The 26,777-nt window shown below is 42.7% G+C and overlaps 2 protein-coding genes across 4 annotated transcripts in view; one reads left to right on the top strand and one right to left on the bottom strand.

Annotated features, from left to right (window-relative positions):
* The window catches only part of LOC117435716 (1-phosphatidylinositol 4,5-bisphosphate phosphodiesterase delta-1), a 48,719-nt gene extending 23,594 nt beyond the window's left edge, over positions 1-25,125 (bottom strand). Inside the window, exons 1-2 of one of the 2 annotated variants that reach the window (XM_034059089.3) lie at positions 24,902-25,125; positions 4,825-4,989 (exon numbers count right to left, since the gene is read on the bottom strand). In XM_034059089.3, the coding sequence (XP_033914980.3) occupies positions 4,825-4,989; positions 24,902-24,935 (199 nt within the window). In that variant the 5' untranslated portion in view covers positions 24,936-25,125. Of the gene's footprint in view, positions 1-4,824; positions 4,990-16,205; positions 16,640-24,901 lie in introns of those variants that run through there. The other variant, XM_034059088.3, reaches the window with a different exon arrangement.
* A 1,077-nt stretch (positions 25,126-26,202) lies between these two features.
* Positions 26,203-26,777, top strand: part of dlec1 (DLEC1 cilia and flagella associated protein) — a 39,275-nt gene continuing 38,700 nt past the window's right edge. For both annotated transcript variants that reach the window (XM_034059090.3, XM_059018783.1), the window contains exons 1-2: positions 26,203-26,313; positions 26,490-26,596. In XM_034059090.3, coding sequence (XP_033914981.3) covers positions 26,513-26,596 — 84 coding nt within the window. In that variant the 5' untranslated portion in view covers positions 26,203-26,313; positions 26,490-26,512. The remainder of the gene's footprint in view (positions 26,314-26,489; positions 26,597-26,777) is intronic.

Raw genomic sequence — 26,777 nt, forward strand, 5'->3', positions numbered from 1 at the left:
GGGAGTGCACAGTTAGTTCGCATGCTGCTGACATTCAATTGAATGTCTGATTAGCAATCGAGTCTCGGCACAGCTGCATAAAAGAGTGAGTGTTTCACACACACGTGGTTGGTGAGTTCGCAGTGGAGAATGGGAGAGAAAGAACTAAATAAATAATAAATAATTAAAATAACAATTGCTACTCATGCTGGAAGGATCACCACGATACTTGTGTGGGCTTCGTCCACTGTCTGTTTTGTCTGTCTATTTATTTTGGCCAACATGCTGTTTGTTTTGTTAAGTGCTTTACTTAAACCTTTTATTTTACAATAAATCTGTGCATCAGCGCTTTCATTTACTTCAGTCCTGTCTGTGTCCCATTATCCTTCCTGGTCTGAGATCACCACAAGCCATCCTGTTCACACTCACCAATTAAAGAGGCAACAAAAAAAATATGAGATGTAATAAACCACATGGAAAGCAATAAAGATTGGGTGCAATAAAGATTGATCAAGATAAAGTACTGCTTCCTGATTTATAGCACAGCTTGTACCGCAGATGTAAATGAAGCCAAGTATTGAAGAGTAGTAAACAGACAGACAGTTGTGTCAGGGCTGAAGCAGTGACAACGCCGTTCCAGTACTGCTTTCTATAGACAGCAGTGTGCAGTGGTGCAGGAACTCACATAATAGGCAAGCTAAGTCACATGACTCCCATCTCCTGCAGAGCTGTCTGATTCAGTCAGCAGTCCTCGTGATGCAATGAAATGAGCATGAGGAACTTCTTCTGTTATGAACTACTTCTTTAAGAGGTCTAACAATGCTGACGAAGACGACAACCACAGCACATCGATTACGACTGTGGACACAAACACAAACGAAGCTACTGACACGTAAAGTAAAGCATTCTGACAAGAGGGACAAAGACACTGTGTAAAAATACTTGTAGAGATTAGATAAATGCATTACCTGTTACAGGTGTTACTAGAAGAATTTGTGTAATTTCTTGTTTAACAAAATCTATATTTTAGTGGTGCTCCGCTACCTTCAGATTTAGGACTGCACCATTGGGCTGAAGGTACAGCAGGAGCCTGCTTGATTCACAGAGTAAGGTGGTGGCAAGCTGGCTACAAAGGGAAAAGCCCCTTCCACTCATACAGCAGTGAGCCCACAAAAACAAACAACACTGGGTTGGGGAGAATCTGAATCATTTTTACTTATCTAGCTAATATAGTGGAAGGACACACTGCAGCAGTTACTGAATGCTTTAATCTGCCAAAAGCACAGCTACACCCAAGCTGAAAAACAAGCTTCATGTGACCATGAACATTGGCCAGGATATTATTATTATTATTATTATTATTATTTATTTCTTAGCAGACGCCCTTATCCAGGGCGACTTACAATCGTAAGCAAAAACATTTCAAGCGTTACAATACAAGTAATACAAGATATTAAAATAAATAAATCAAATAAACTCTACTTATTGCAGTGACTGAAAAGAAGCGCTGTGCCTAGACCTGATAGGATGCTGGCTATACTAATGGGATACATGTATTAAAAGCAGGTTATCAGAACTGCCCTGGGGCTTGGTTCCATGGGAGCAAAAGTTTAGGCATGGCTCGCATTGGCAGATGTTGTTTTTGTAGCACTCCTACAATGTTCCCCAGAGTACTGAGCTGCGCGAGTTCACTCCGCCCTTCTAGCACACTAGGAAACCTTGCTGGGTGGAGCCAGGCATTGTACTGCTAACAGGGATCTCTCTCACATGCACACACAGGTCTGACCGGATAGGTCTTATCAAACTGCAGGGCACTAGCTAATCTGAACAGAGAACCATTTCAATTGTGTTCTTGTAGTAAAAAAACAAAACAGAAACTTGCCTGAATTAATCTATCCGGAACACAAGCACAAACCCTGGAGCTGTCCTAACCCAGATGAAAAAGTAATCTATCCAGAACACAAGCACAAACCCTGGAGCTGTCCTAACCCAGATGAAAAAGTAATCTATCCAGAACACAAGCACAAACCCTGGAGCTGTCCTAACCCAGATGAAAAAGTAATCTATCCAGAACACAAGCACAAACCCTGGAGCTGTCCTAACCCAGATGAAAAAGTAATCTATCCAGAACACAAGCACAAACCCTGGAGCTGTCCTAACCCATATGAAAAGTAATCTATCCAGAACACAAGAACAAACCCTGGAGCTGTCCTAACCCATATGAAAAAGTAATCTATCCAGAACACAAGCACAAACCCTGGAGCTGTCCTAACCCAGATGAAAAAGTAATCTATCCAGAACACAAGCACAAACCCTGGAGCTGTCCTAACCCAGATGAAAAAGTAATCTATCCAGAACACAAGCACAAACCCTGGAGCTGTCCTAACCCAGATGAAAAAGTAATCTATCCAGAACACAAGCACAAACCCTGGAGCTGTCCTAACCCAGATGAAAAAGTAATCTATCCAGAACACAAGCACAAACCCTGGAGCTGTCCTAACCCAGATGAAAAAGTAATCTATCCAGAACACAAGCACAAACCCTGGAGCTGTCCTAACCCATATGAAAAGTAATCTATCCAGAACACAAGAACAAACCCTGGAGCTGTCCTAACCCATATGAAAAAGTAATCTATCCAGAACACAAGCACAAACCCTGGAGCTGTCCTAACCCAGATGAAAAAGTAATCTATCCAGAACACAAGCACAAACCCTGGAGCTGTCCTAACCCAGATGAAAAAGTAATCTATCCAGAACACAAGCACAAACCCTGGAGCTGTCCTAACCCAGATGAAAAAGTAATCTATCCGGAACACAAGCACAAACCCTGGAGCTGTCCTAACCCAGATGAAAAAGTAATCTATCCAGAACACAAGCACAAACCCTGGAGCTGTCCTAACCCAGATGAAAAAGTACTCAACGTTGTCAATGCATTAGCGTTATATAAACTTGAGACGATAGATATGAACTTTTCCACAATTTGAATAAATAAAGCTGTGCCAAGTCCGCTGTCAGTCTGACTTTATCTCAATAAGCAAAGCAGCTGCAGGCTTTGCTGTGCTGTGAATTGGATTCTAATGCCTCATATCCACTGCCTGGCACTACAGGCTTGGGCTGCTCAAATGAAAACAGTGCTTCAGTGCCCCCCCCCCCACCAGCAAACTCCCCCACTTTCTTTGTAGCCAGTTTGGCTCCATCGAGTAGGAGATAGAAACCCTGAGCAGATGGCCCTGGAAACACCCTGTTCTGTTGCCGTGGTAGCCGTAGCTAGGAGATCCAGGAAGTGGAAACACCCTGTTCTGTTGCCGTGGTAGCCGTAGCTATGAGATCCAGGCAATGGAAACACCCTGTTCTGTTGCCATGGTAGCCGTAGCTAGGAGATCCAGGCAGCGGAAACAGGGCACTAGTTTATTCAAACTGTACCTGTTGTTGCAGGGAAAGAATGACAGAAATGTCACTTTTCCTGTAATGAAGGATATTGGTATATGATAGCTGGTGTGCACCAGGGCACTCTACTGTGAATGCTAGTATACAGTATGCAACACTACATGTTGACCCTGCAGCATCACAATGCACTACAAGAACTCAGTCCAGCTTTCCGTCACACACTGTGCTACCATGGAAACACACCCGTTTGTTATTTTCAGTTTTAAGGAAGACAATAAATAAAATCTGGCTGGAAGAGAAGGACGTGTGCGAATCCTTTGTTGTTTAGGAACATGTGCTCTTTGGTTCAAGCAGCTTGTCTTCAAAGTGAAAACGGGGCATTGCCTTGGGATGTTAAATTAAGAGGATGGAAATGAAAAAGTGCCTCCAATTTCTCTACAGACAAAGAAAATAGGTAGCAATCCTTGTGCTGTATGTAGCACCTGCTGGCATTTCTCAGAAAAAAAAACCCTTTATCAAAGGTAGGCAAGCCTTGCCAGTGCTGTGGTGTGTCACAGTACATCATGTTTGAGTCTCCTGAAGTACATGAAGCAGCATTACAACAGCCTGTCTTCACTTTGGTGCTGTCCTAATGTAAAATCATACTGTACTGGAAACTAGAATCAGTCAGCCTTATAAACGTCTTATTTTCAAGTTTTAATAGAAATATGTGCTGGTGCCTTTTTTCTTGTTGACATTAAGCATGGATTTAGATTTAGAGTAGAATAGTGTGAGGAAAGAAAATCTCCTCCTCTCTGTTGTTTTTCATCTTGTCTGCAGAATGAAGAGCGAAGACACTCCCAATCCCGCTGCCAACACCAATACTGGTGGAGACAGATTATTAGTATTATTATTTCTTTATTTAGCAGACGCCTTTATCCAAGGCCACTTAGAGACTAGCTGCAGAGTCACTTACAATAACATCTCACCAGTAAAACAGCGCACAAGGAGGTTAAGTGACTTACTCAGGGTCACACAATGAGTCAGTGAGTGAGCCGGGAGTTGAACCAGGGACCTCCTGGTTACAAGCCCTTTTCTTTAACCACTGGACCACACAGCCTCCTATCTAATTCATACTGTGTCCATTGGAAGAGTTATGCTCTGAATGCACTGCTTTTGTTATGAAGTCCCAAGATCACAGATCACTAAGCAACCAGCTCAGTTAACCTCGTGACAACTAGCTCAAACATTTCTCATGCCAGCCAATCTCAGGAAAACCAGGAAGCAAGGCTTTTTGTACGGTCTCTGTGATAAGGAACTTCAATGCATTCTCCGTAATTGCACCAAAAAGCAAACTGTATTTGATTAATAATAATAATAAAAATCCCCACCTAAGCGGACAGCCCGTTTCAAAGTGCATTCACAGCAGCTGTGTTATCTGTAAGCAGGCTGCTATAGGGACAGGTGTGTTCATGCTTACAGGTGTGCTTGTCAGGGCTACTCAGCAACTTCTTGGACTCGTGCCAGATGGTTTCGCAGTCGTCCTGCAGCTTGTAGAAGCGGAGCTTCTTCCAGGAGCTGGACTTCACTTTGTGGAGCTTGCTGCCCTTCAGAAGGAACTGCAGATCCTCATCATCCTGTAACCCTACAGAGAGACACAGAGAGGGGCTGTTACCAGCAGTCTGGGCTGCTTCAAATTATCTTTGAGTTAGCTGCTGCAGGGCGCAAAATAACCCAATAGTACTCAAAGAAATGAAAGAAGTTATTTACAAACCGCTAACCAAGATCATGCAACAGTCTCTTGACACAGGGGTTGTACCGACAGACTGGAAAATAGCAAACGTAATACCGATCCACAAAAAGGGAGACAAACACAGACCAATAAGCCTGACTTCTATTATATGTAAACTTATGGAAACTATAATAAGATCCAAAATGGAAAATTACCTATATGGTAACAATATCCTGGGAGACAGTCAGCATGGTTTTAGGAAAGGGAGATCGTGTCTAACTAACCTACTTGACTTTTTTGAGGATGCAACATTGAAAATGGATAATTGCAAAGCATACAACATGGTTTATTTAGATTTCCAGAAAGCTTTTGACAAAGTCCCGCATAAAAGATTAATTCTCAAACTGAACGCAGTAGGGATTCAAGGAAATGCATGCACATGGATTAGGGAGTGGTTAACAGGTAGAAAACAGAAAGTACTGATTAGAGGACTGTGGCAATGTGCCCCGCCCCTGTGTACATGTGTGTGTTAAGTGTTGTATGTTGCGTGTGTTAATGTTGGTGTATAGTCATTGGTACACGGGATATAAATGGGTCTGTGTTTCACGTGTATTTAAAAATGTAGATTTGTATTTAGGCACGAGGAGGGCACAAATCACTTCATGTGCTGGTTAAATGTAATATGTGAGCACGGGGTTGCACGTAATTCATTCACGTGCTGGGATTCAAGTGAATAATTAATTAGTAATTGAATCCCAGCACAACAGTGTATATATAGACACATTTTCATTCACTCGGGGTTGTTGGGTGTTCGAGAGTGGAGAACGGGAGAAGGAGAAGGAGAAGGAGAAGGAGAAGGAGAAGGAGAAAGAAAAGCGAAATAAAACGTAAAGTGTTTGTTCTCACCGTGTTTGTTTGTCTCCGTGCACCGTTTGTTAAGTGTTAGTTCGTTTTGTTTGTCTGTTTATTTTGGCTACAAGTGCCGTTCCCTGTGTTTTTGTATGTCTACAACCTTTTTATTTTCTGTTCTGTTTATTAAATGCTGAGTGCGATCACACACTCAGCTTCACCAAAACCCCCAGTCTCTGTTTATTTCCTGGCTCTGGTCTGACGCCACCCACTCCGGCCGTCTTTGTGACACGTGGTGTCCTGCGTGGGATCTACAGCGCCTCCAGGACTCAGGCCAGAGCAGGAAACTACATGCTGCTCCCACCTTCGTCGCCAGGAGACTACACGCTGCTCCCACCTTCACCGGCAGGAGCAGAGCAGCAGGAGCTGCCTCTGCCTCCGCCACCTTCACCGGCAGGAGCAGAGCAGCAGGAGCTGCCTCTGCCTCTGCCACCTCCACTGGCAGGAGCAGAGCAGCAGCAGCTGCCTCTGCCTCCGCCATGTCCACCAGCAGAGTGTGAATGCCTGCTGGGTCCCTGTCCACCAGCAGAGTATGATTGCCTGCTGGGTCCCTGTCCACCAGCAGAGGGTGAATGCCTGCTGGGTCCCCGTCCACCAGCAGAGGGTGAATGCCTGCTGGGTCCCTTTCCACCAGCAGAGGATGAATACCTGCTGGTATCACTTCCCCCACCAGCAGAGGATGAATGCCTGCTGGTATCACTTCCCCCACCAGCAGAGGATGAATGCCTGCTGGTATCACTTTCCCCACCATCACGAGGAGAGGAGCGGGAGCTGCCTCTACCTCCATCGCCATCAGGGGGAGAGGAACGGGAGCTGCCTCTCCCTTCACCAGAAGGATCAGGATTAGATGCTGGCGGTCCTCAGCAGCCCTTGCATAGGCTGCTGAGGGAAGCACGGGGAAGAACCGCCCGGCCGCAGAGGTCGAGAAGAGGGCCAACACCCGCACCCCAGCTTGTCCTGACTCCCTGCCTCGCTTCGCCCAAGGATGCCTGCCTCGCTTCGCCCAAGGATACCTGCCTCGCTTTGCCCAAGGATGCCTGCCTCGCTTCGCCCAAGGATGCCTGCCACGCTTCGCCCAAGGATGCTTGCCACGCTTCGCCCAAGGATGCCTGTCTGGCATCGCCTGGGGCTGCCTGTCGCTCCGCATCGCCTGGGGCTGCCTGTCGCTCCGCATCGCCTGGGGCTGCCAGCCGCTCCGCATCGCCTGGGGCTGCCTGTCGCTCCGCATCGCCTGGGGCTGCCAGCCGCTCCGCGTCGCCTGGGGCTGCCTGTCGCTCCGCGTCGCCTGGGGCTGCCAGCCGCTCCGCGTCGCCTGGGGTTGCCAGCCGCTTCGCATCGCCTGGGGCTGCCAGTTGCTCCGCATCACAGCAGGAAGTACTATGGCCGGAACCCCACCAAGGGGAGCTGCCGGCCATGAAGAAGGTGGGGGAGGTCAGGAGGCCTGCTCCCACTGCAGCAGTTTCGCTGCCGGAGATCGTGGGGGAGGTCCGGAGACCTGCTCCCACTGCAGCAGTTTCGCTGCCGGAAATCGTAGGGGAGGTCCGGAGACCTGCTCCCACTGCAGCTTCTTCGCTGCCGAAAGTACTGTGGTCAGAGCCCCACCAAGGGGAGCTACCGGCTACGAAGAAAGGGGGAGAGGTCAGGAGACCAGCATCCCCCGCAGCAATTTCGCTGCAGGAGTGGACCAGCATGCTGTCAGTCGTGCCACTACCGGCAGGGGTGCTGACAGCATTGCCAGCAATGGGTCCACTGAAGCCTCCCTTCCCAGCCCGAGACTTTGTTCTGGACTGCTGGGTTTTTAAGGGGGGAGGTGGCCGTTGAGGCCATGTGTGCTGCGCACAAGTGGGGGTATATGTGGCAATGTGCCCCGCCCCTGTGTACATGTGTGTGTTAAGTGTTGTATGTTGCGTGTGTTAATGTTGGTGTATAGTCATTGGTACACGGGATATAAACAGGTCTGTGTTTCACGTGTATTTAAAAATGTAGATTTGTATTTAGGCACGAGGAGGGCACAAATCACTTTATGTGCTGGTTAAATGTAATATGTGAGCACGGGGTTGCACGTAATTCATTCACGTGCTGGGAATCAAGTGAATAATTAATTAGTAATTGAATCCCAGCACAACAGTGTATATGTAGACACATTTTCATTCACTCGGGGTTGTTGGGTGTTCGAGAGTGGAGAACGGGAGAGAGAGAAGGAGAAGGAGAAGGAGAAGGAGAAGGAGAAGGAGAAGGAGAAAGAAAAGCGAAATAAAACGTAAAGTGTTTGTTCTCACCGTGTTTGTTTGTCTCCGTGCACCGTTTGTTAAGTGTTAGTTCGTTTTGTTTGTCTGTTTATTTTGGCTACAAGTGCCGTGCCCTGTGTTTTTGTATGTCTACAACCTTTTTATTTTCTGTTCTGTTTATTAAATGCTGAGTGCGATCACACACTCAGCTTCACCAAAACCCCCAGTCTCTGTTTATTTCCTGGCTCTGGTCTGACGCCACCCACTCCGGCCGTCTTTGTGACAAGGACAAACCTCAAAATGGAGCGAGGTAACCAGTGGTGTACCACAGGGATCAGTATTAGGTCCTCTGCTATTCCTAATCTACATTAATGATTTAGATTCTGGTATAGTAAGCAAAATCATTAATTTTGCAGACGACACAAAACTAGGAGGAGTGGCAAACACTGTTGCAGCAGCAAAGGTCATTCAAAATGATCTAGACAGCATTCAGAACTGGGCAGACACATGGCAAATGAAATTTAATAGAGAAAAGTGTAAAGTATTGCATGCAGGCAATAAAAATGTGCATTATAAATATCATATGGGAGATACTGAAATTGAAGAAGGGAACGATGAAAAAGACCTAGGAGTTTATGTTGACTCAGAAATGTCTTCATCTAGACAATGTGGGGAAGCTATAAAAAGGCCAATAAGATGCTCGGATATATTGTGAGAAGTGTTGAATTTAAATCAAGGGAAGTAATGTTAAAACTTTATAATGCATTAGTAAGACCTCACCTAGAATATTGTGTTCAGTTCTGGTCACCTCATTACAAAAAGGATATTGCTGCTCTAGAAAGAGTGCAAAGAAGAGCAACCAGAATTATCCTGGGTTTAAAAGACATGTCGCATGCAGACAACCTAAAAGAATTGAATCTATTCAGTCTTGAACAAAGAAGACTACGTGGCGATCTGATTCAAACATTCAAAATCCTAAAAGGTATAGACAATGTCGACCCAGGGGACTTCTTTGACCTGAAAAAAGAAACAAGAACCTGGGGTCACAAATGGAGATCAGATAAAGGGGCATTCAGAACAGAAAATAGGAGGCACTTTTTTACACAGAGAATTGTGAGGGTCTGGAACCAACTCCCCAGTAATGTTGTTGAAGCTGACACCCTGGGATCCTTCAAGAAGCTGTTTGATGAGATTCTGGGATCAATAAGCTACTAACAACCAAACGAGCAAGATGGGCTGAATGGCCTCCTCTCGTTTGTAAACTTTCTTATGTTCTTATGTTCTTATGTTCTAACCGACGGCACCGGTGGTAATTGCAGAAGTGCCCAAGCCGCTTGTCGCAATGCCTCTCAAATTTAAAAACATTTATGGCAAAAGTTGCCTGTAAGCCTGCCCATCATTGCAGCCGCTGTCCCTCAGCACAAGTACATCTGATCTGCAACCCATACAAAAACTTGCTCTGTGTCAGCTGTCCCTTTCTCTTTCTGTCTCTGTCAGTTAGACTGAGCTCAATATGACCGCACTTCAAAGAATTTTCAATCTCACTTGTTCACTGGCAGTGTCACTGTGATTTGTCCTTCTGTGGACACCATGTTAACTCAAAAACGTTTAAAAAAAAAAGGGAAGAAGAGCTGTAAAGTGGCAGCGAAGTGTTCGGATTTTCCTAATGTTCAGGTAAGCAATGGGTGCACAACACGTCCCGACAATAATAATAATAATAATAATAATAATAATAATAATAATAATAATAATAATAATAATAATGTGAACTTAGAGTTGTCAGGTATTGCAGAAAGGACAAGATTAGACAGAGTTGAATTTATTGTGACAGAACAGGCTTAAAATTGCAATATTTAATGCAACAGTGCAATAAACATCCTGACTCCTTTCATGTCTTCAGTGTCTATAAATTGCTAATTGATTTAGACATTTCAATGACTGTTGCTGTTTTGTAATTTGGTGTTATCCACCCCCCCCCCCCCCCCGAAAAAAACCACCAACGCTAAAAACGAACACACAACAGGTAGAGAATTATTAGTTTTGCTCAAATTCTTACGCCCAAAAAAATAAATAAATAAAACTAAGTAAGTAGCTATGACATGATTCAAGTAGCAGCTCCCTGTGTTATGAAACGAGTAGGAGAGATAACATAATAGTGAACGAAACACAATGTTGAGAAGTGCATCGAGTTCTGTTTTCATTTATTTTTGTGTAATACATTCTCACTATCTTACATAGTTCTGCTTTTTCACTAGTAAAACGTGTGCTTTCATGAAAGGGGTTAGAATGTGTATGCTTTAAAACAGCATACCTTTTTTTTCCTGAATCGAGTGTCCAGCAATGCACCATAACACAACTAAATCCTTTGCAGCTGTAAATTTCCACACCTGTGAAGCTACAGTGCCTATGGTAAGTATTCACCCCCCTTGGACGCTTTCACAGTTTGTTTTGTTACAACCTGAAATCTTGATGCATTTAAATGGGATTTTTTTCCTTTGATTTACACAACCTACTCAACACTTTAATGTGTGAAAAAATGGGGGAGGGGTGAAAAAACAAATCAATTAAAAATAAAAACCTGAAAAGTCTTCATTAGATAAGTATTCACCCCCTTTGCTATGACACTCCTAAATAAGCTCAGGTGCAACCAATTGCCTTCAGAATTCACACAATAAGTTAAATGGAGTCCATATGTGTGTAATAAAAGTGGTTCACATGATTTCAGATTAAATACACCTGTCTCTGTAAGGTTCCACAGTTTCAAAGCAAAGATACCACCAAAAAAGAACAAAACAACTCCAGGATAAAGTTGTGGAAAGGCACAGATCAGGGGAGGGGTATAAAAAGATTTCAAAGGCATTGAATATCCCTTGGAGCACAGTCAAGTTGATCATTAAGAAGTGGAAGGTATACGGCAGCACCCAGAATCTGCTTAGAGCAGGCCGTCCACCCAAACTGAGCAGCCAGGTAAGAAGGGCATTGGTCAGAGAAGCCAGCAAGAGGCCAATGACAACTCTGAAATACCTACAGACCTACATCCCATGGCTGAGATAGAAGAAACTGTCCATGTGTCAACAATAGCTCAGGTACTCCACAAATCTGGCCTGTATGGAAGAGTGGCAAGAAGGAAGCTATTTCTAAAAAAAAGGCCCATGTAAAATCCAGCTTGGAATTTGCAAAAAGCATGTGGGAGACTCTGAAAAGATGTGGCAAAAGATTCTGTGGTCCGATGAAACAAAAATTGAAAATGCAAAGCGTTATGACTGGCACAAACCCAACACAGCATATCACCCAGGTAACACCATCCCTACTGTGAAGCATGGTGGTGGCAGCATCATGCTATGGGGATGCTTTTCATCAGCAGGGACTGGGAAGCATGTCAGCGTAGAGGGCAAAATGGATGGAGCTACATACAGGCAAATCCTTGAGGAAAACCTGCTTTAGTCTGCAAAAGACCTAAGACTGGGACGGAGATTCACCTTTCAGCAGGACAATGACCGCAAGCACACAGCCAAAGCCACACTGGAGTGGCTTAAAAACAAGAAAGTGAATGTCCTAGAGTGGTCCAGTCAAAGCCCAGACTTGAATCCGATTGAGAATCTGTGGCAAGACTTGAAGATTGCTGTCCACCAACGACCCTCATTCAACTTGACAGAGCTTGAACAATTTTGCCAATAAGAATGGGCGAATATTGCATGATCCAGATGTGCAAACCTGGTAGACTTACCCCAAAAGACATACAGCTGTAATTGCTACCAAAGGTGGTTCTACCAAGTATTGACTCAGGGGGGTGAATACTTATCTAACCAAGACATTTCTTTTTTTTTTTTTTTTCATTAACTGTGTTTTACAATAAAAATGATCTTGCCTCTTCAAAGTGTTGAGTAGGTTGTGTAAATCAAAGGAAAAAAATCCAATTTAAATGCATCAAGATTTCAAGTTGTAACACAACAAACTGTGAAAAAGTCCAAGGGGGGTGAATACTTACTATAGGCACTGTATATAAAGCCTCTCAAATATAAACATCTAACATTATGCACATCCAGCTGTTCATCATTGTGATGCACTGTTCATCATTGTGATGCACAGCACTCTCCATTGCCTGACCAATTTCTATTTCGAGTTTTTTTTTTTTCTTCCCCCCAAAGCCGCGTTTGTTTGTACAGGTTTTGTAACAGCGATTACCAAACTACAGTTGCACAGACACTGCAGCTCGAGCAACTAATTTGACCACTATCGTTCTCAAACTCCAGCCATAGGCAAATCTTCAACCAGAAAATCTATAAATCTTTTTTTTTTTTAAACTTTCCCTTTACTCACATCGCTTGCTGTTGTATCACTAAGGCTGTACCACAACAGGCTTCAATGTGAAATGTAACCTGTACATGCATTTCAATAAAGAACGGCGAGTTTTTAATAATAAAAACAATTAATAAAACATTCTAGTCTACTTCACTAAAGTAAAAACGGGCTTCTGTTATTTTGAAATACCACTGCTTCAGATTATTACCAGTGCTTAATAACAGTAACATTTTATTTAGAATTGGTGTTCAACTTAAACCTGTTCATGGCCCCACAGCAACACAAACCTACTAACATCCTAATATAAAAAAGTGAAGTCTGGTTCACTCTGGCTTTGTTTGCAATGGATTAATTTAATTAAGCGAATAAAAACAAAGTAAACTTAGACTGACAGTCACAATAAAAATGTTTTTACTTACTCCTCGCTAGCCTTTCATTTTTATTCTATCCCTACATTTCTGGTCGTTTTCCCATCAAACACGCTTTCATTCACCTCTCTTCCAAGCTGTCTCTTAATGTATATTCCTGACGCTTGTTTTACTAAGTTTCTGGAGTTTTATTTAGCTTTCTTTCATTTTTTAATTCAACTTCTAAATAACTTCAGCCCTCTTTCCCTCCTTTCATCGTAACAGACTCCCTTTTGTAACAGCTAAATAAATCTGCGCATTGCAAAGTCATGTCTTGCACGTGTTTTAATGCCCCTTTTATATTACAAATTAACGCATTTAAATGGTCTATCATAGGGGTTCCCAAACTGTGGTCCGCAGCTCAAAGGTGGGCCGGGACACAGTCCCGGGTGGTCCACGGGAGCAATGACATTTTATGTATTTTTTTCTATTAATAGCAAAAAGCAGGCACCAGTGGCAGCTGTAACTGTAGAAAAATAAAGTGTAGCAAGACAGCATTGGCGGCCTGTCAATCAAAGCAAAAATTCACAAATCAGAGCTAACAGATTGCCTACCTGTAAGCAGGATGTAAAGCGAGAGCGGTGTTAAGGTCATGTGATCGCTCTCCTGGCAGATGTAAACATTGTGTTCAGTATTAATAAAATTACAATATGTCGAATCCGCTAACAAAGAATCCGTTTTGCAAAGTATAAAGAACAAAAAGGCACCTAACGAGTCTGAATGCATTTGTACTGTGGGCTCAGTTTTGAGGTGCTGGAATGGGTTTTATTCTTTTGTAGAAATGTTTTCATACTAACTTTTGTACTTGATAACATTAATTTAAAAATTCAATTGATGCCTAGACCCCACAAGAGAATCCCCTCAGTAGAATGGTACTGACGCTCAGCCAAATGAGTCAAATTAACACCAGCTAGCTTCAGAACACCACCAACAAAAAACTCCCGGCTCAAAAAATGAGAAAAATTCATCTAAATATGGAAAACAATTATAAAGTACATTGGAATAACGAAATTGAATCACACAATAAATTACAATGCTATCTGGCCCTAAAAAAAAGAATTTACCCTGGCAGAATATCTGATCAGGGTGCTGTCACTATAATCTGGGAGAGGTAGTGACAGAAATGCACTTCTTGTTTCACTGTCCCGAATATAAGCTAATCAGGGACACTTACTTCCCGAAACTGGCGTACTTCCTGAAACTGGCTCACTGACTTAGAAAACCTGCCAGTTCTGTTAGAAGAGCAGCAGGCAGTAGAGCTAGCTGCCCAGTATGTAGCTGCCTGCCACACCCAAAGAGACAGAGAGACAGATCCTGGTGTAGACACCCTGGAGCACGGGGACCAGGCACTCATGTGCACCAATATCCACTGTAAATATAGAGAGGGAGGGAAAGGGGAGGGTTGTTGTATTGTATTGTCTGGACTGTTCATTGTTGAATTGCTTTGGCAAAACTCAATTTCATTTTGTCATGCCAATAAAGCATTTTTTGAGTTTTAATTTTAATTTGAGAGAGAGAGAGAGAGAGAGAGAGAGAGAGAGAGAGAGAGAGAGAGAGAGAAATGCCTATTGTGTTTGTTTAGTTTTAAGTATATACGTTAAAGTGTGTCATTTATATATTTTTTTTTAAAAAACTACATTTTTAAAAACCATGTTTACTTTAATATTTTTATTGTTTATTTCTTAGCAGACACCCTTATCCAGGGCGACTTACTATTGTTACAAGGTCCCACATTATGTTTTTTACATACAATTACCCATTTATACAGTTGGTTTTTGTACTGGAACAATCTAGGTAAAGTACCTTGTTCAAGGGTACAGCAACAGTGTCCCCACCTGGGAGTGAACCCACGACCCTCCGGTCAAGAGTCGAGAACCCTAACCACTACTCCACACTGCTGCCCTGTTCTACATTGTAAATTGATTGTAAATTACATGAATAATTACATCAAAATGTAATGTTTCAGTCTGAATATGATATCTGCGTGGCATTTTATTTATTGGTTTTAGCTAACGCTAATGATTTTTCTAATAACGTTACTTCACATTTTATCATTTTGAAGCCTATAAAAAGCTAAACCCTTTTTTTATTCACTTCATTTTTACAATGGGATTTATAATGTTATTTGTAAATGTATGTGTGTGACTTAATGTAGGAACACCCTGTTTGAAGCATTTTTTTTTTTATCAAGCTACTTTCAAAAAGACCATTCTTACTGCCTGAATACTAACCGAGAACGTTGTTTTGTATTTGTTGTTGTTCTTCAGAAACACGAGGTCAGTAAGCTCTGTTAGCTTGTATAACAATACTGTGGTTGTGTTCAATTCTAAATCATAAAACATATTCACCCCCTCACTAAAGAAAAGGTCACACTACCAACATTTTACAAATTGACCCTCAATCCGCAAGTCGTGGAGCTAAACACTGCATTTCAGAAATATTTGTTAACGAGCCTCGTGTAATTTTATCAGGGTGGGCCATCTGGTAAAATGACAAGTTGCGAAGTCATTTCAGAATTTAATTTTCTACAAAGTCAACTTCAAATTTGCTTCTTAAATTGGTCGCAGGCCGTCACTTTTGTAATAACGCATAGGCAGACATCGCATACAGCGTCAGCCAGCAATTATTATTTTAATTTAATATGCAGAGACCAATTCCCCAAATTAGCACAGACAGCAGGTAGCACATTTACCTAAGTGTAAACAAACTATCGGGCCTGCAGAGAGACCGAGATTTGAAAACAAGGCTTGCTGGAGGGGGATAGACAACAATACAGACTAAAGGAAACTCCCTGCAAAATGTAAAGGGGAAAATAGTGCTTTTTTATTTTTATTACAGCGTTTAAACAAAATATTAAATAGCAGCAACAAGCACGCAACCCTTAAAAGTATGCTTCTGTATGTCATGTTCATGTCACTTTTGTTGCAATACTTTAAAGTAAGAGCTGGGGAAATACATAAATAAAAATCATTCTGCCGCTGTAATGCATCGTAATGGAATTATATATATATATATATATATATATATATATATATATATATATATATATATATATATATATATATATATATATATATATATATAATTACTTAATGAATTAAGTAATTAATTAATTAAGTAAGTAAGTAAGTAAGTAATTTAAAAAAAAACCTTAAATTCAAGAATAGCCAAGCTGAACTGTGAAGCACACCGGGTTTTCCACAGTCCAGACTTTTTCAGTCAAAATATCGCAGCTCTCCGAGTCAGCTGTACGGTTATGCTCTTAGTAGTTTTAAGCACTCACCTAGTCTCTCTCTATTCTCGCGTGCCACTTTCCTGATGTTCTCTTGCAGAACATTTTCCTCCGATTTGGTTTTTTTCGGTTGTCGCTGTATACATTGCATTGCAAACTACCTGTATCGTCTATTTTTTATCGTGTGAAACTTATACGACATGAACTGTTGTTTTGTTCCACGAAAACGAAGGAAACAGGCAGTCTTGCTCAGGACCAGTGACGTGTTTTTATCGCCCTGTCTTGCTGGGTGTGCGTTTTCCACAGATTACAGTATATAGCTGTCTGCGCATATCATTTACACTACAGTGGAGCGGGCGCGTCTTAATTTAAATTGAATTTAATCGTGTATGCTAACCAGACAGATAATGCGCGGTCAGGATGTCATCTTATTTTACACTTCTACAAAGCTATACCTCCACCTGTCTGCTGCTACGTGGAAATAAGTCCTGCACCGCGGTTTGATCCATTCCTGGTTTTACTGTGAGTTTAGTAAGACACATCTGAGTTTGTCACCGCTGATCAAGCTCCTTGTAAAACCTGGTATGGGTGAAACTGCTATGTAATAGGAGTCTTATTTCCATCCCTGTGCTACCTGCATGGCTCATTGTAATACCATGGACATTAATGTCTCCTTCCCAATAATAATAATAATAATAATAATAATAATAATACACACCCAGCTGGGCATAATAAAGCTGTAATTCTATCAAGGGTTTCTGGTGATATATAAACCAATAGTGCGCTAGCACCAATGATTTCTCAATGTCATCATTATTTGTATTTTTGTGTTGCCTTCACTTATTATATGCATGTATTATTTATGACTGGTAGGGTTCTCAACAACAGATAGAAACGAAGCAGGACACTCACCTGTTTAAAATAGGTTTGTATTGTGTGATGTTTATTTACACTAGTGTGAACGAGGGTTACTAAAGGGAAGCAGTAAAAAGGTAACAAAATGCAAGCTACAGTAAATGCCGTTGTTTTATCCCCCTGTACATTCTGGGAGTGTCAGCCAGCCTGAATTTCAAACTTCCCCATTCACCTCAGCAAGCGAGCAGATTCACTTCATCTTTTCTGTGGCACTGGCACCACACCGCCAGCAATTAGTGGTAAGAAGAAATTCACAACTAGAAGTAATATACTGTATCTGTATCTATCCATCTATGAGTCACCCCTCCCTACCCCACCCCTTCTCATCCTCAGCCTCTGAGAAGAGAGACCTTGCTCTGGTCACCGTTCTTTCCAGTGCAGCCTGGCATGCTTCATTGCATGCAGTCATTAGAAACATGTCTGTGAAAAGCACTGTATTCACACAGTGTGTGTGACATGTTTGTTGGAATTCCAGCTCTGACCACTGCTGGTATGTAGCTAAACTTGTAGTCAATAAATGGTTCTCTGAATACTTCAGAATGAATTGCTGCTGTTTCTAGGGTGGGCCGCTCTTCTTTCTATATACAGTACATACTGATTATCCAGGAAGAAACCAGAAAATATTTGTTGCAGTTCTGGCTTGTCAGGAGCTACAGTTGCAGGACTTTAAGCAGGTAAAGAAGAGAAGCCCCTCCCCCTCCCCATGATGCACTGGGAACTAGGATGTCTTGTCCATATTGCCTCTATACCAGAGCAGACAGTGCTAGTAAGTGATGAAGCCTCTTTGAAAGAATGAATGGCATATTTTAAATATACATGTCAGGTTCATTTTTGGAATGTTTCCCCCCCCCATAATGTTTAAGTGTACAGCAGTAAGCACAAGGCAGTTATTGTTTTTCAACACATTTTGTGTCCATACGCTTATGTTGTGTGGTCCAGTGGTTAAAGAAACAGGCTTGTAACCAGATGGTCCCCGGTTCAAATCCCGGCTCACTCAATGACTCACTGTGTGAGCCTGAGCAAGTCACTCCACCTCCTTGTGCTCTGTCTTTCGGGTGAGACGTAGTTGTAAGTGACTCTGCAGCTGATGCATAGTTCATACACCCTAGTCTGTAAGTCGCCTTGGATAAACAAATAAAATAATGCTTAGACTGTTACATTTACGCAGTTGGTGCGGAGAACCTAGTAACATGACCTCTGTCTTATCACAGTTCAACTGCAAAAAACTGTTGCATCCAAAGTTTAATATCAGTTATACAAGTAAGCTCGGAAACAGCCACTTCAATGTCAGGGTTAATTTGCAAGTAAATGTGAGTGTCATGATGGCTAGGAACTTGACCAAGTGGGAGCATATGTATATACTAAATAAAAGAGTCCCCAATGCAGAGCATTGGGGAACCACCGAGGAAACTGTCCCAGTAACAGACCTAAACCACCCAGAGAGACAAAATACTTCCTCTCAGAGAAATAAGAGCTAAACCAACTAAGCACAGTGCCAGAAATGCCACATAGGCTCTCTAAGCCAGCAAGTAGAATGTTATGGTTTACGATAGCAAAAGTGGCACTAAGGTCCAGTAAAACTACTATAGAAAGAGCACCCGAGTCAGAAGCTTAATTGGATTGTATATACTGTCTCTCCTCTAGCACTCTTAATTGGGTTGTGTATACTGTATCTCCTATAGCACTCTTAATTGGGTTGTGTACACTGTCTCTCCTACAGCACTCTTAATTGGGGTGTGTACACTGTATCTCCTGTGATAAACAAACAATAATAATAATAATAATAATAATAATAATAATTTCACTGGTCGCTTACAAGGGCTTGATTAGTGCAGAATAAGGGGGGTTTAAATTTGAGGAACGGGGGTGCTTGTGTAACACGGAATTAGAGACATAAAGCTGGATAGCTTGAGGTGAGAAGAGCTGGACAAGACAACGACATATAACACTCTGAACTCTCACGTCTCACCAGGTCAGGCAGCATCCTCTGGCTGCTGGCCGGCTATTGAGAATGAGAGACAGAACAAATAAGGACAAAGCTCTCAGTCCAGGTCGAAACCAGGCAGCGTCTCTTAACTGCTGGAAGAACAAGGAGAATGAGAAGACAAACATTAGACACTCTCAATGAGAGACATAAAAGACAAAGGGATAAATCCGTCACTACTCAGTGCACCATCCCCAGGCAGCGTGGCTGGCAGTTGGGCTGTGTGGAGAGTTAGGATAAAAAGAGTCTCGGGTCTGCGTTGGAGAGACGAAAATAGAGACCCCCCCCCCCCCCCCCCCCACTCCTTGGCGGGGCCCGGCTCGGCAGGTAGGGACTCGGCCAGCCAGAAGGGGCAGAAGGGTGCTCGGACCTGAAAAGAAACAAGGTAGATGGGATAGGAAGGTTGTGGTCTTGGTGAGGCTAGCGCATGAGCTGCGACAGAATAGTTGTGGCCGGGGGTCCCCTCTAGCCGGCGAGGAACCGCCGGGGACAACAGTGAGTTTGGCAGGAGGCCGACCCGGTCGGTCGGGGGAGTGAAAATCACTTCCCCCCCAAAAGAAGGACCCCCGGCTCCCCGCAGCATCGCACCGTGAAGATAGGGAAGAGACCGCTGAGCCGCACATATAGATAAGAGGAAGCTGTAAGAAAGAGAAAATACAGGGAGAGGTTAGTAATGACGACTTGGGATTGGAGGCCATCCGCGCTGTGGAAAGGAAAAACCCCACCCTAGTGGGGGGAAACCTTTGGTGGACCTGGTGGAGAGGGCGCCCCCACTCCGGGCATACTAACAAAGGACTTTTGAGCTGCTGCAATGCCTGAAGGGACTGAAGGTGGAACTGATACTGGATGGCTGATAGGTAGTTCCTGAGGAAGGAGCCAGGTTGAGACACAGACTGAGATACATGATAGAGGCCAGCAGGTGCTGAAGATGGAGTGAGAAATACGATTCTGGGCATAGAAGGAGGTTACGGAGGACCAGACAGTAGAGTAAGCCGAGCGTGAGGATGTGGCTAGAGCACTCTCCATAAAACAGCGGGCCGACTGGAGGAGACCAGAGAGAGTGGAGTTTAGTTGAATATTAGCTGGCTGAACGAAGGCACCTGCCGCGGGTTGGGATCTGCTCCTGGAATTAGGCTGTGGAACTTCAGGACCTGCAGGCGAGATAAAGCTTAGAGGCGTTAAGGGACCCGGGGATGTGGCGGGCCCGAATAATGACGTTATTGGACATGAAGATCCAGACTGGGTGACAAAGAAGCTGCATGATTAAGGGGGGGGGGTGGGGATTTGAGAGAGATTGGAGCACTTGAGGCCTAGAGCTGGGAAGCTGGAAGTTGATGGAGTTGAGAATTCTGCACAGCAGAGAAATCCAAAGGCGGCGGTCAGGCACAGGGTTTCCATGAAAAATGTCGTTGAATGGGTTGAAGCATCCTTGCCGGAGGTGGTCTGTTGAGATTGGTTGTCTTGATGGAGAGGAGGGGGGCAGGCTTTTCTCCATGCCTCTGAGAATTAGGCGGATCTCTGGAACGGACGACAGAGGAGGAGAGGAGATAGATTGAAGGCGAAATTGATACCCGCTAGGTAGCATCTAAATAGAGGAGGGGGCTAAACGTAGAGACAGCCTGAGGTGAGTGATGAAGGAGAGGAGGTGCTGGAGGTTGCAAGAGGTATGAGAGATCCTATTTTTGCTCGCAAAAGTGAGTAACTGAAGACCGGGCGTCGAGTAGGAGGAACAGGTCGATGGGGCGAGAGCGTTCTCCATGAATCCACATGCTGATTGAAGGAGGCCGGAGAGAGAGTTATTCAGTTGAATATTGTCTTGCTGAAGGGGGAGGGTGGGGGCTGGAGACGGAACTGGTGCTGGATACCTGAGAGATCATTCCTGATGGATGAAGGCTATCTCAGGTTAAGGGATAGCCTGAGGTCTGTGATAAAGGCAAGGAGGTGCTGAAGGTTAAAGGAGGTGAGAGAGATCCGATTCTGGGCACAGAATGTGGAAAGGAAGAGCAGGCAGTAGAATAAGAAGACCGAGTGGAAAGGGCGAAGGCATGCTCCCTGAAGCTGCGGGCCGACTGGAGGAGGCCGGAGAGTGTGGAGTTAAGTGGAACACCAGCTGATTGAAAGGAGAAACTTGTCGCGGGTTGGGGTCTGCTTCTGGGACCAGGCTGTGAAACTTGTGGACCGTCACACAACCTCCACCATGTTTAACACTGGGCATTTTTTTTTTTTTTTTTTTTTTTTTTTTTTAAACTGCCAGGGTAGTATTCATAGTAAAATACTACAGCTGGCCAAAGTCCAATATCTGGGTGCACGGAATGGTTCACAAGACCTCATGGTTGATATAGCTTAACGCTCCAAGTCTATCCAATTGTATTACCCTTGGTAAATCAACTGATGCTGTCATGGTAAGTTCACAGGGTGCACTCTGATCCTAAGGGTGTGGCCATGTAGTGATGGTGTTGCAGAGTTTGACGAGGCTGAGGTGGCAGTTGGAGCTGAACAAATATGACATTGACTGCAGAGTTGTTTCTGGAAACTAAGGCAGAAAGGTGAGATGCCGACCATCCTGTGTTAGTTAATACGGGATCGATCAGCGGTTTGCTACCATCACGTCTGCTAAGAAATAAATAATGTCTGTTTGGAATGGAAAAGGTGAATTTGTAATCAGAGGTTTGGGTTTCACAACTCCAGTCATTCTCCTAATAGTGGAACTCCTTAAATCATAAATCAAAGCAGATTTCCAGTCTCGTACCGTGTATTAAAGCTTGTAGTATCCGAGAGGGCGAGCGGACATGAGAATAAATTGCTGAGGAAATCAAGCGCGCCGTGTGTGTAAAGTTTCTTTTTTTTTTTTTTTTTTTTTTTTTTTTTTAAATCCAGGTATTGGAGGAAAGTCGGAGCGTTGGACGCCTGCTGTAGAGAGCAGAGAGCTGCTGAAGCAGTGGAAATTGGTATTTGAGAGTTAAGGCGTTTAAGATGATGTCGGAGATGGGGCTGCCTTTGGGCAGAGATGAAGAATGCGTAGATCTGAGGCCGCTGCAGAACCTGAGAAGAAGAGAATGCGTTGCTCGAAGGCTGCTGCAAAACCTATTGATTTGATCAGGAGCAGTCTAAGAGTATTGTGTATTGCGGTGCAGGAGGACTCTTTGACTGAAATGTTGATAATCGTAGGACAGTTTCCGTATGTGCCTGGTAGGTCAAATTGAATGAAATGGACTTTGAAAATTGTATTAGCCTTGATGAAGTTGGGGGCAAATGAGGAAGTGCAAATCCGGGAACAAGAAGGTTGCAGGAATGGCCTGATGCAGGGAAGCTGGAAACCAATGTGACAGTGGATTCTTAACATCTCAGAAAGCTGATAAGCTTGGCTTCATGATGAGGTCCTCAAGGGGAGGGGTTTGGGATTTGAAAAATTCAATTTAATAGCATGTAGCAAAAGAGGTTGAGGCAGGAGGGTACTGAGAATCCATTGGAATGACAACGAACTGCAGGAATTGATAGAAAGTTTGGAGTGTGCGAGATTCACATCTTAAATTATGTAGAGCTTGTGGTGTTATGCTGCCATCTAGAGGTTGTGTTTGGAATTGAAACTATTGGCTTCAGTGAAGCAGGGTAGCATTAAAATCCTCGTCTATGTACAAAACATTTGCTTTAGAACAGTTACTGATATAAGTAAGTTAATGTAGGTATAGAAGATGAGCCTGTAGTATTTAGATGTTACAAATCGGCAAGTTTAAGCTCTCATGTTGCAAAAGCGCAGCAGCAGGAGCCAGAAGATTGCAGTAGTGAGGCACAGGCTCGCATTGCCTGTTAAAGCTGCCTGGTCGCCGTAGCAACTTACCACTCCCAGCAGTCACTCGATGAGGCGTTGCCGTGGTAACCATGGTCTGTGAGGCGCTGGAGGGAAAGAGTTGCAGTACAGCGGTGACGTTGGAACAGTCTTTCTGATGAAAACCCAGACCAAGTTGAGAATGTCACTGTGCTTTGAACGGCGCAGACTGAGCTGGTAGAAAATAGCAGATACTATCTTGCGTGCGCTGAGCAGAGAAGTGGCCTGCAGTGAAAGGAGCGAACAAAAAAAAACAAATACAGACAAAGGGCGGAAGCAGTGCTGGGTGTATAAATAAGAAAAGAAAGAGAGATTGACATGCAAGCTACCTAATGGGGTTGCCCGTTCTGCTCTGTGCTCTGGTCACGCCCTTTCTATTTACCTGACCAAATAGAGCGGTGCGAGCTATTGGCAGAGAGACTGGGACTTGATTGAAACTGAACTGCACACCCCCCCCCCCCCCCCCCCTCACCTGGAAGTAATTAGTGTGTCTAATCCTGCCCCCCTGAGAGCTGCCAGGGAAGCTAGAGAAGCCGAATACAAACATAATACTTGGAAGCTCAGCGAGAGAGCGCCCTCTACAGCGTCCACCGAATTACACCTAAAGGTTATAATAATAATAATAATAATAATAATAATAATAATAATAATAATAATAATAATAATAATAACTGGTCTGGGTGTCTTTAAATCATCAATGGGTAAAAACCTGGGTAAAAAAGGTACTGTTGACCAATTAAGAAAACAGGTTAATTTAAGTAATTAAGAACTCAGGTGGAACGTAACCCAGAAGACGGCTCTCCCCTGCAGCAGCTTATCGAGACGGAGACGGAGATAGAATAGTCAAAAAAAGCAAATCAACAGGCCGACTCGATTGAAAACAATGATTGGCGCCCTCTGGTGTTCAAAGCTGTACAGCACAAACCCTCCTGCTGAGGGAGTTAGTGTAACTATGAAGACATCAGTATTTATTGTGAGCCAGTAAATAAAGTCTATCTGAAATTTGAGTAAAAAACAATTTATTTTCAGTGTCCTTGTATTTGTCATCAATACACACTTCACTGTTTACATTAATTGTATTCCTAAGTAAGCTGCTGGATTCTTATTACCTCAATAGTGGCCATTTGTATGTCAAATATTTGCATCTCCTGTTACGTTTTCAACTATTTTATGTACTGACTCTACAGTTCTTGAAAGTTTATCGACTTTTATTTTAGCGTTGTTATGGTCTTAAAAGTCTACTTTCTGCACATCAGAATCCAGTTCAAGGAAAGAACACCCTCGTTCCAGTTCCAACAAGCTGGACAAGTAGGACAAGTATAACAGTGCGAGCGATACTGCCAGGTTAATTATACAGACTTTCTATAATTCAGGGCATTGCCTGGGTGTATGCAACATTCACCCACAATGAGGACAAGACAAGCAAGATGTTGACACTCCTCAAATTTACATACCCTAACCTAGCAACATTACGCAAAACAGTATTGCAGGTTTTTTTTTCTTTTGCATTTTAAATCTAGCTCGACTGGATCATCTAGCTTTGCAATTTCATCTATTTATGTTTAACCCATGAAACCGTTTTAAGACATTTTAAACCTCACAGTTTGTTTTTATGCATAAAAGTTTAAAATAATTTTAGAATTCCTCTAGGAAACACTGATAATGTCTACTACAGTATTGCCAACAGATTCAATTGCGCGTCTACTGCAGTAATGTTGTATCCTGATGTACCCAACTTGTGTTCAATTTATGGTACAGAACTGGCATTTGGTACAGGACGGACACCGTCCTCAAAACCATCCCTACATGTAATGTCGCATAACCATTCAAGAACTGTTTTCTTGTTAGAGCGTAGCATGACAAGCAATGAGAACCATGCCATTCAATTGGAATTCGGAGCCTACAGACATTCCATGTTAAACATTGACTCGTTTTAATTATGACAAAACAGTATACAAGGTGGTTTTTGTATCAGCAGTTATTTGAAAGCGAAATTAGAAATTAGAAAAAAAAAAAACTTACTGTGCCGATTCGCGTTGCTGTTTGAATCCATCATGTTGGACTCCTTTCTCTGGAGTGCACGTTGTGGGGAATAAGAGAATCTCAGAAACAGAAGTCACGACCTAATCCTCATTCATAAAACACAGTTGCAGCTACCTGGTGCAGTCAAGCACCGACCCCCTTCGTTATTAAACAAATAAACATGTTTATTCTCAGCAGTATCTCGACCAGCCTCTCTCACGTCTCCAGTGTCAGTGTGATCCACGAGATCCACACCCATCGATACGATTGCTATTCTGCCTTCTTGTATCAGCGGTGAAACGATTCACAGCATCAGCAGCGTGGCTTGTAGACCTCTGCATACAGGACGTGTAAATAAGAGCTGGACTATATGAAAGAAAAATAGAAATAAAAAATACAGGGGACGTTTTTCAAGTTTGTGAATCTTTTATAAAAGTGATGTTTAAAATGTTTTTGTACATGCAGACATGCACCTTGTTGATAATCAGTAGGGTTTTACTCACGTCTACAAAGTTGTATCCTATGTAATGATAAGCTGCTGACGTAAGATAGAACATATTAAGCCATAGGTCAAGAATTCGATTTTTAAAATTGGTATGAACAAAATACTGGTGGCTTCTAAAAAGTGCTTTGTGCCTGCCAGACGTGTAAAATATTGCATAATCAAGTTTGTTAAACCCAATTACAAATTAAAAATGATAGTTATTTTAGATAAAAACTCCCAACAACAAAAATACAGATACTCTTTGGAAGACTTTAAATTCTGTCTCTGTACAAACAAGCCATTTTGTTTCATGCCACCAGTCAATGTGTGTTGTATATTTATTTCCAGTGTAAAACTCAGCGTTTTGAAAAGGAGAACCCTAATCCTATCCCTAACCTCAACCCCAAACCTAACCCCAAACCTAACCCTAACCCTCCTTTACCTTCACAGACTGAGCCTTTGCATACTACACTATCATCCACATTGTAAATATGTGTTTCGTTTGAATTCCATATTAATAATAATAATAATAATAATAATAATAATAATAATAATAATAATAATAATAATAATACAACAAAAAAGCATTTGTAATACATTAAGGATGTTTATATCCTAGTAACTAAAGTTATTTTCTAAATGACTTTATTAATACTTTGTTAATATTGGTTACACTTACAATTTTTATTTTTTATTTTATTATTGCGATTTGTTATTGCTATTAATTGTATCCGCAGGAGTTTTTATGAAGACCTGCGCCTTTAAGAAGATACCGTACCAACCATTAACCCGCAAACGTTACTATGGTAACAGTAAACAAAGATGGCCGACTAAGAATTCACTTAACTTGTTCTGATTATTTTGTTAAGTAACAAGTTTGTGAACACAGTCTTCGAGATACTTGCAAAACGTTTAAATTAACGTCGATGTGAGTTTTTGTTTATTTACTGTGTTCTAGTATAGTATTTACAGAAGCAAATGCATGATTTAGCCGTATCAGACTATACTTTAAAGTAATGTATTTCTGTTGTGTGGTTTGATGTGTATTTTTCGTAGTGTGCTGTGTTTTTGTTGTCTGAAATAATCAATGCACTGTGGTTTTAGTTTTGTTCTGAAGAACTGCCGTCATGCAGAGCGGGTCGTCGGCATGCAGTTCAGTGGCTGCGGAGCCATCGATGTACAGACACAGACCAGCTTCAGAGAAAACGCAGGTGTGGTGATTTACTGTTAGCCTACTGTACTTTTATTAAAACACGTTATACACTACAAAGGAATTGGAATTAGAACTGGGAATTGATTTTAAAAAGAAACTGTAATTGAAAAACAGGAACTGAGTCCAAGCATGACTACACAACACCAGTGTGTCTGCCTCTGTTAATAATAATAATAATA

The sequence above is a fragment of the Acipenser ruthenus genome, chromosome 3 (genome assembly GCF_902713425.1).
Source record: "Acipenser ruthenus chromosome 3, fAciRut3.2 maternal haplotype, whole genome shotgun sequence".
Lineage (NCBI taxonomy): Eukaryota > Metazoa > Chordata > Actinopteri > Acipenseriformes > Acipenseridae > Acipenser > Acipenser ruthenus.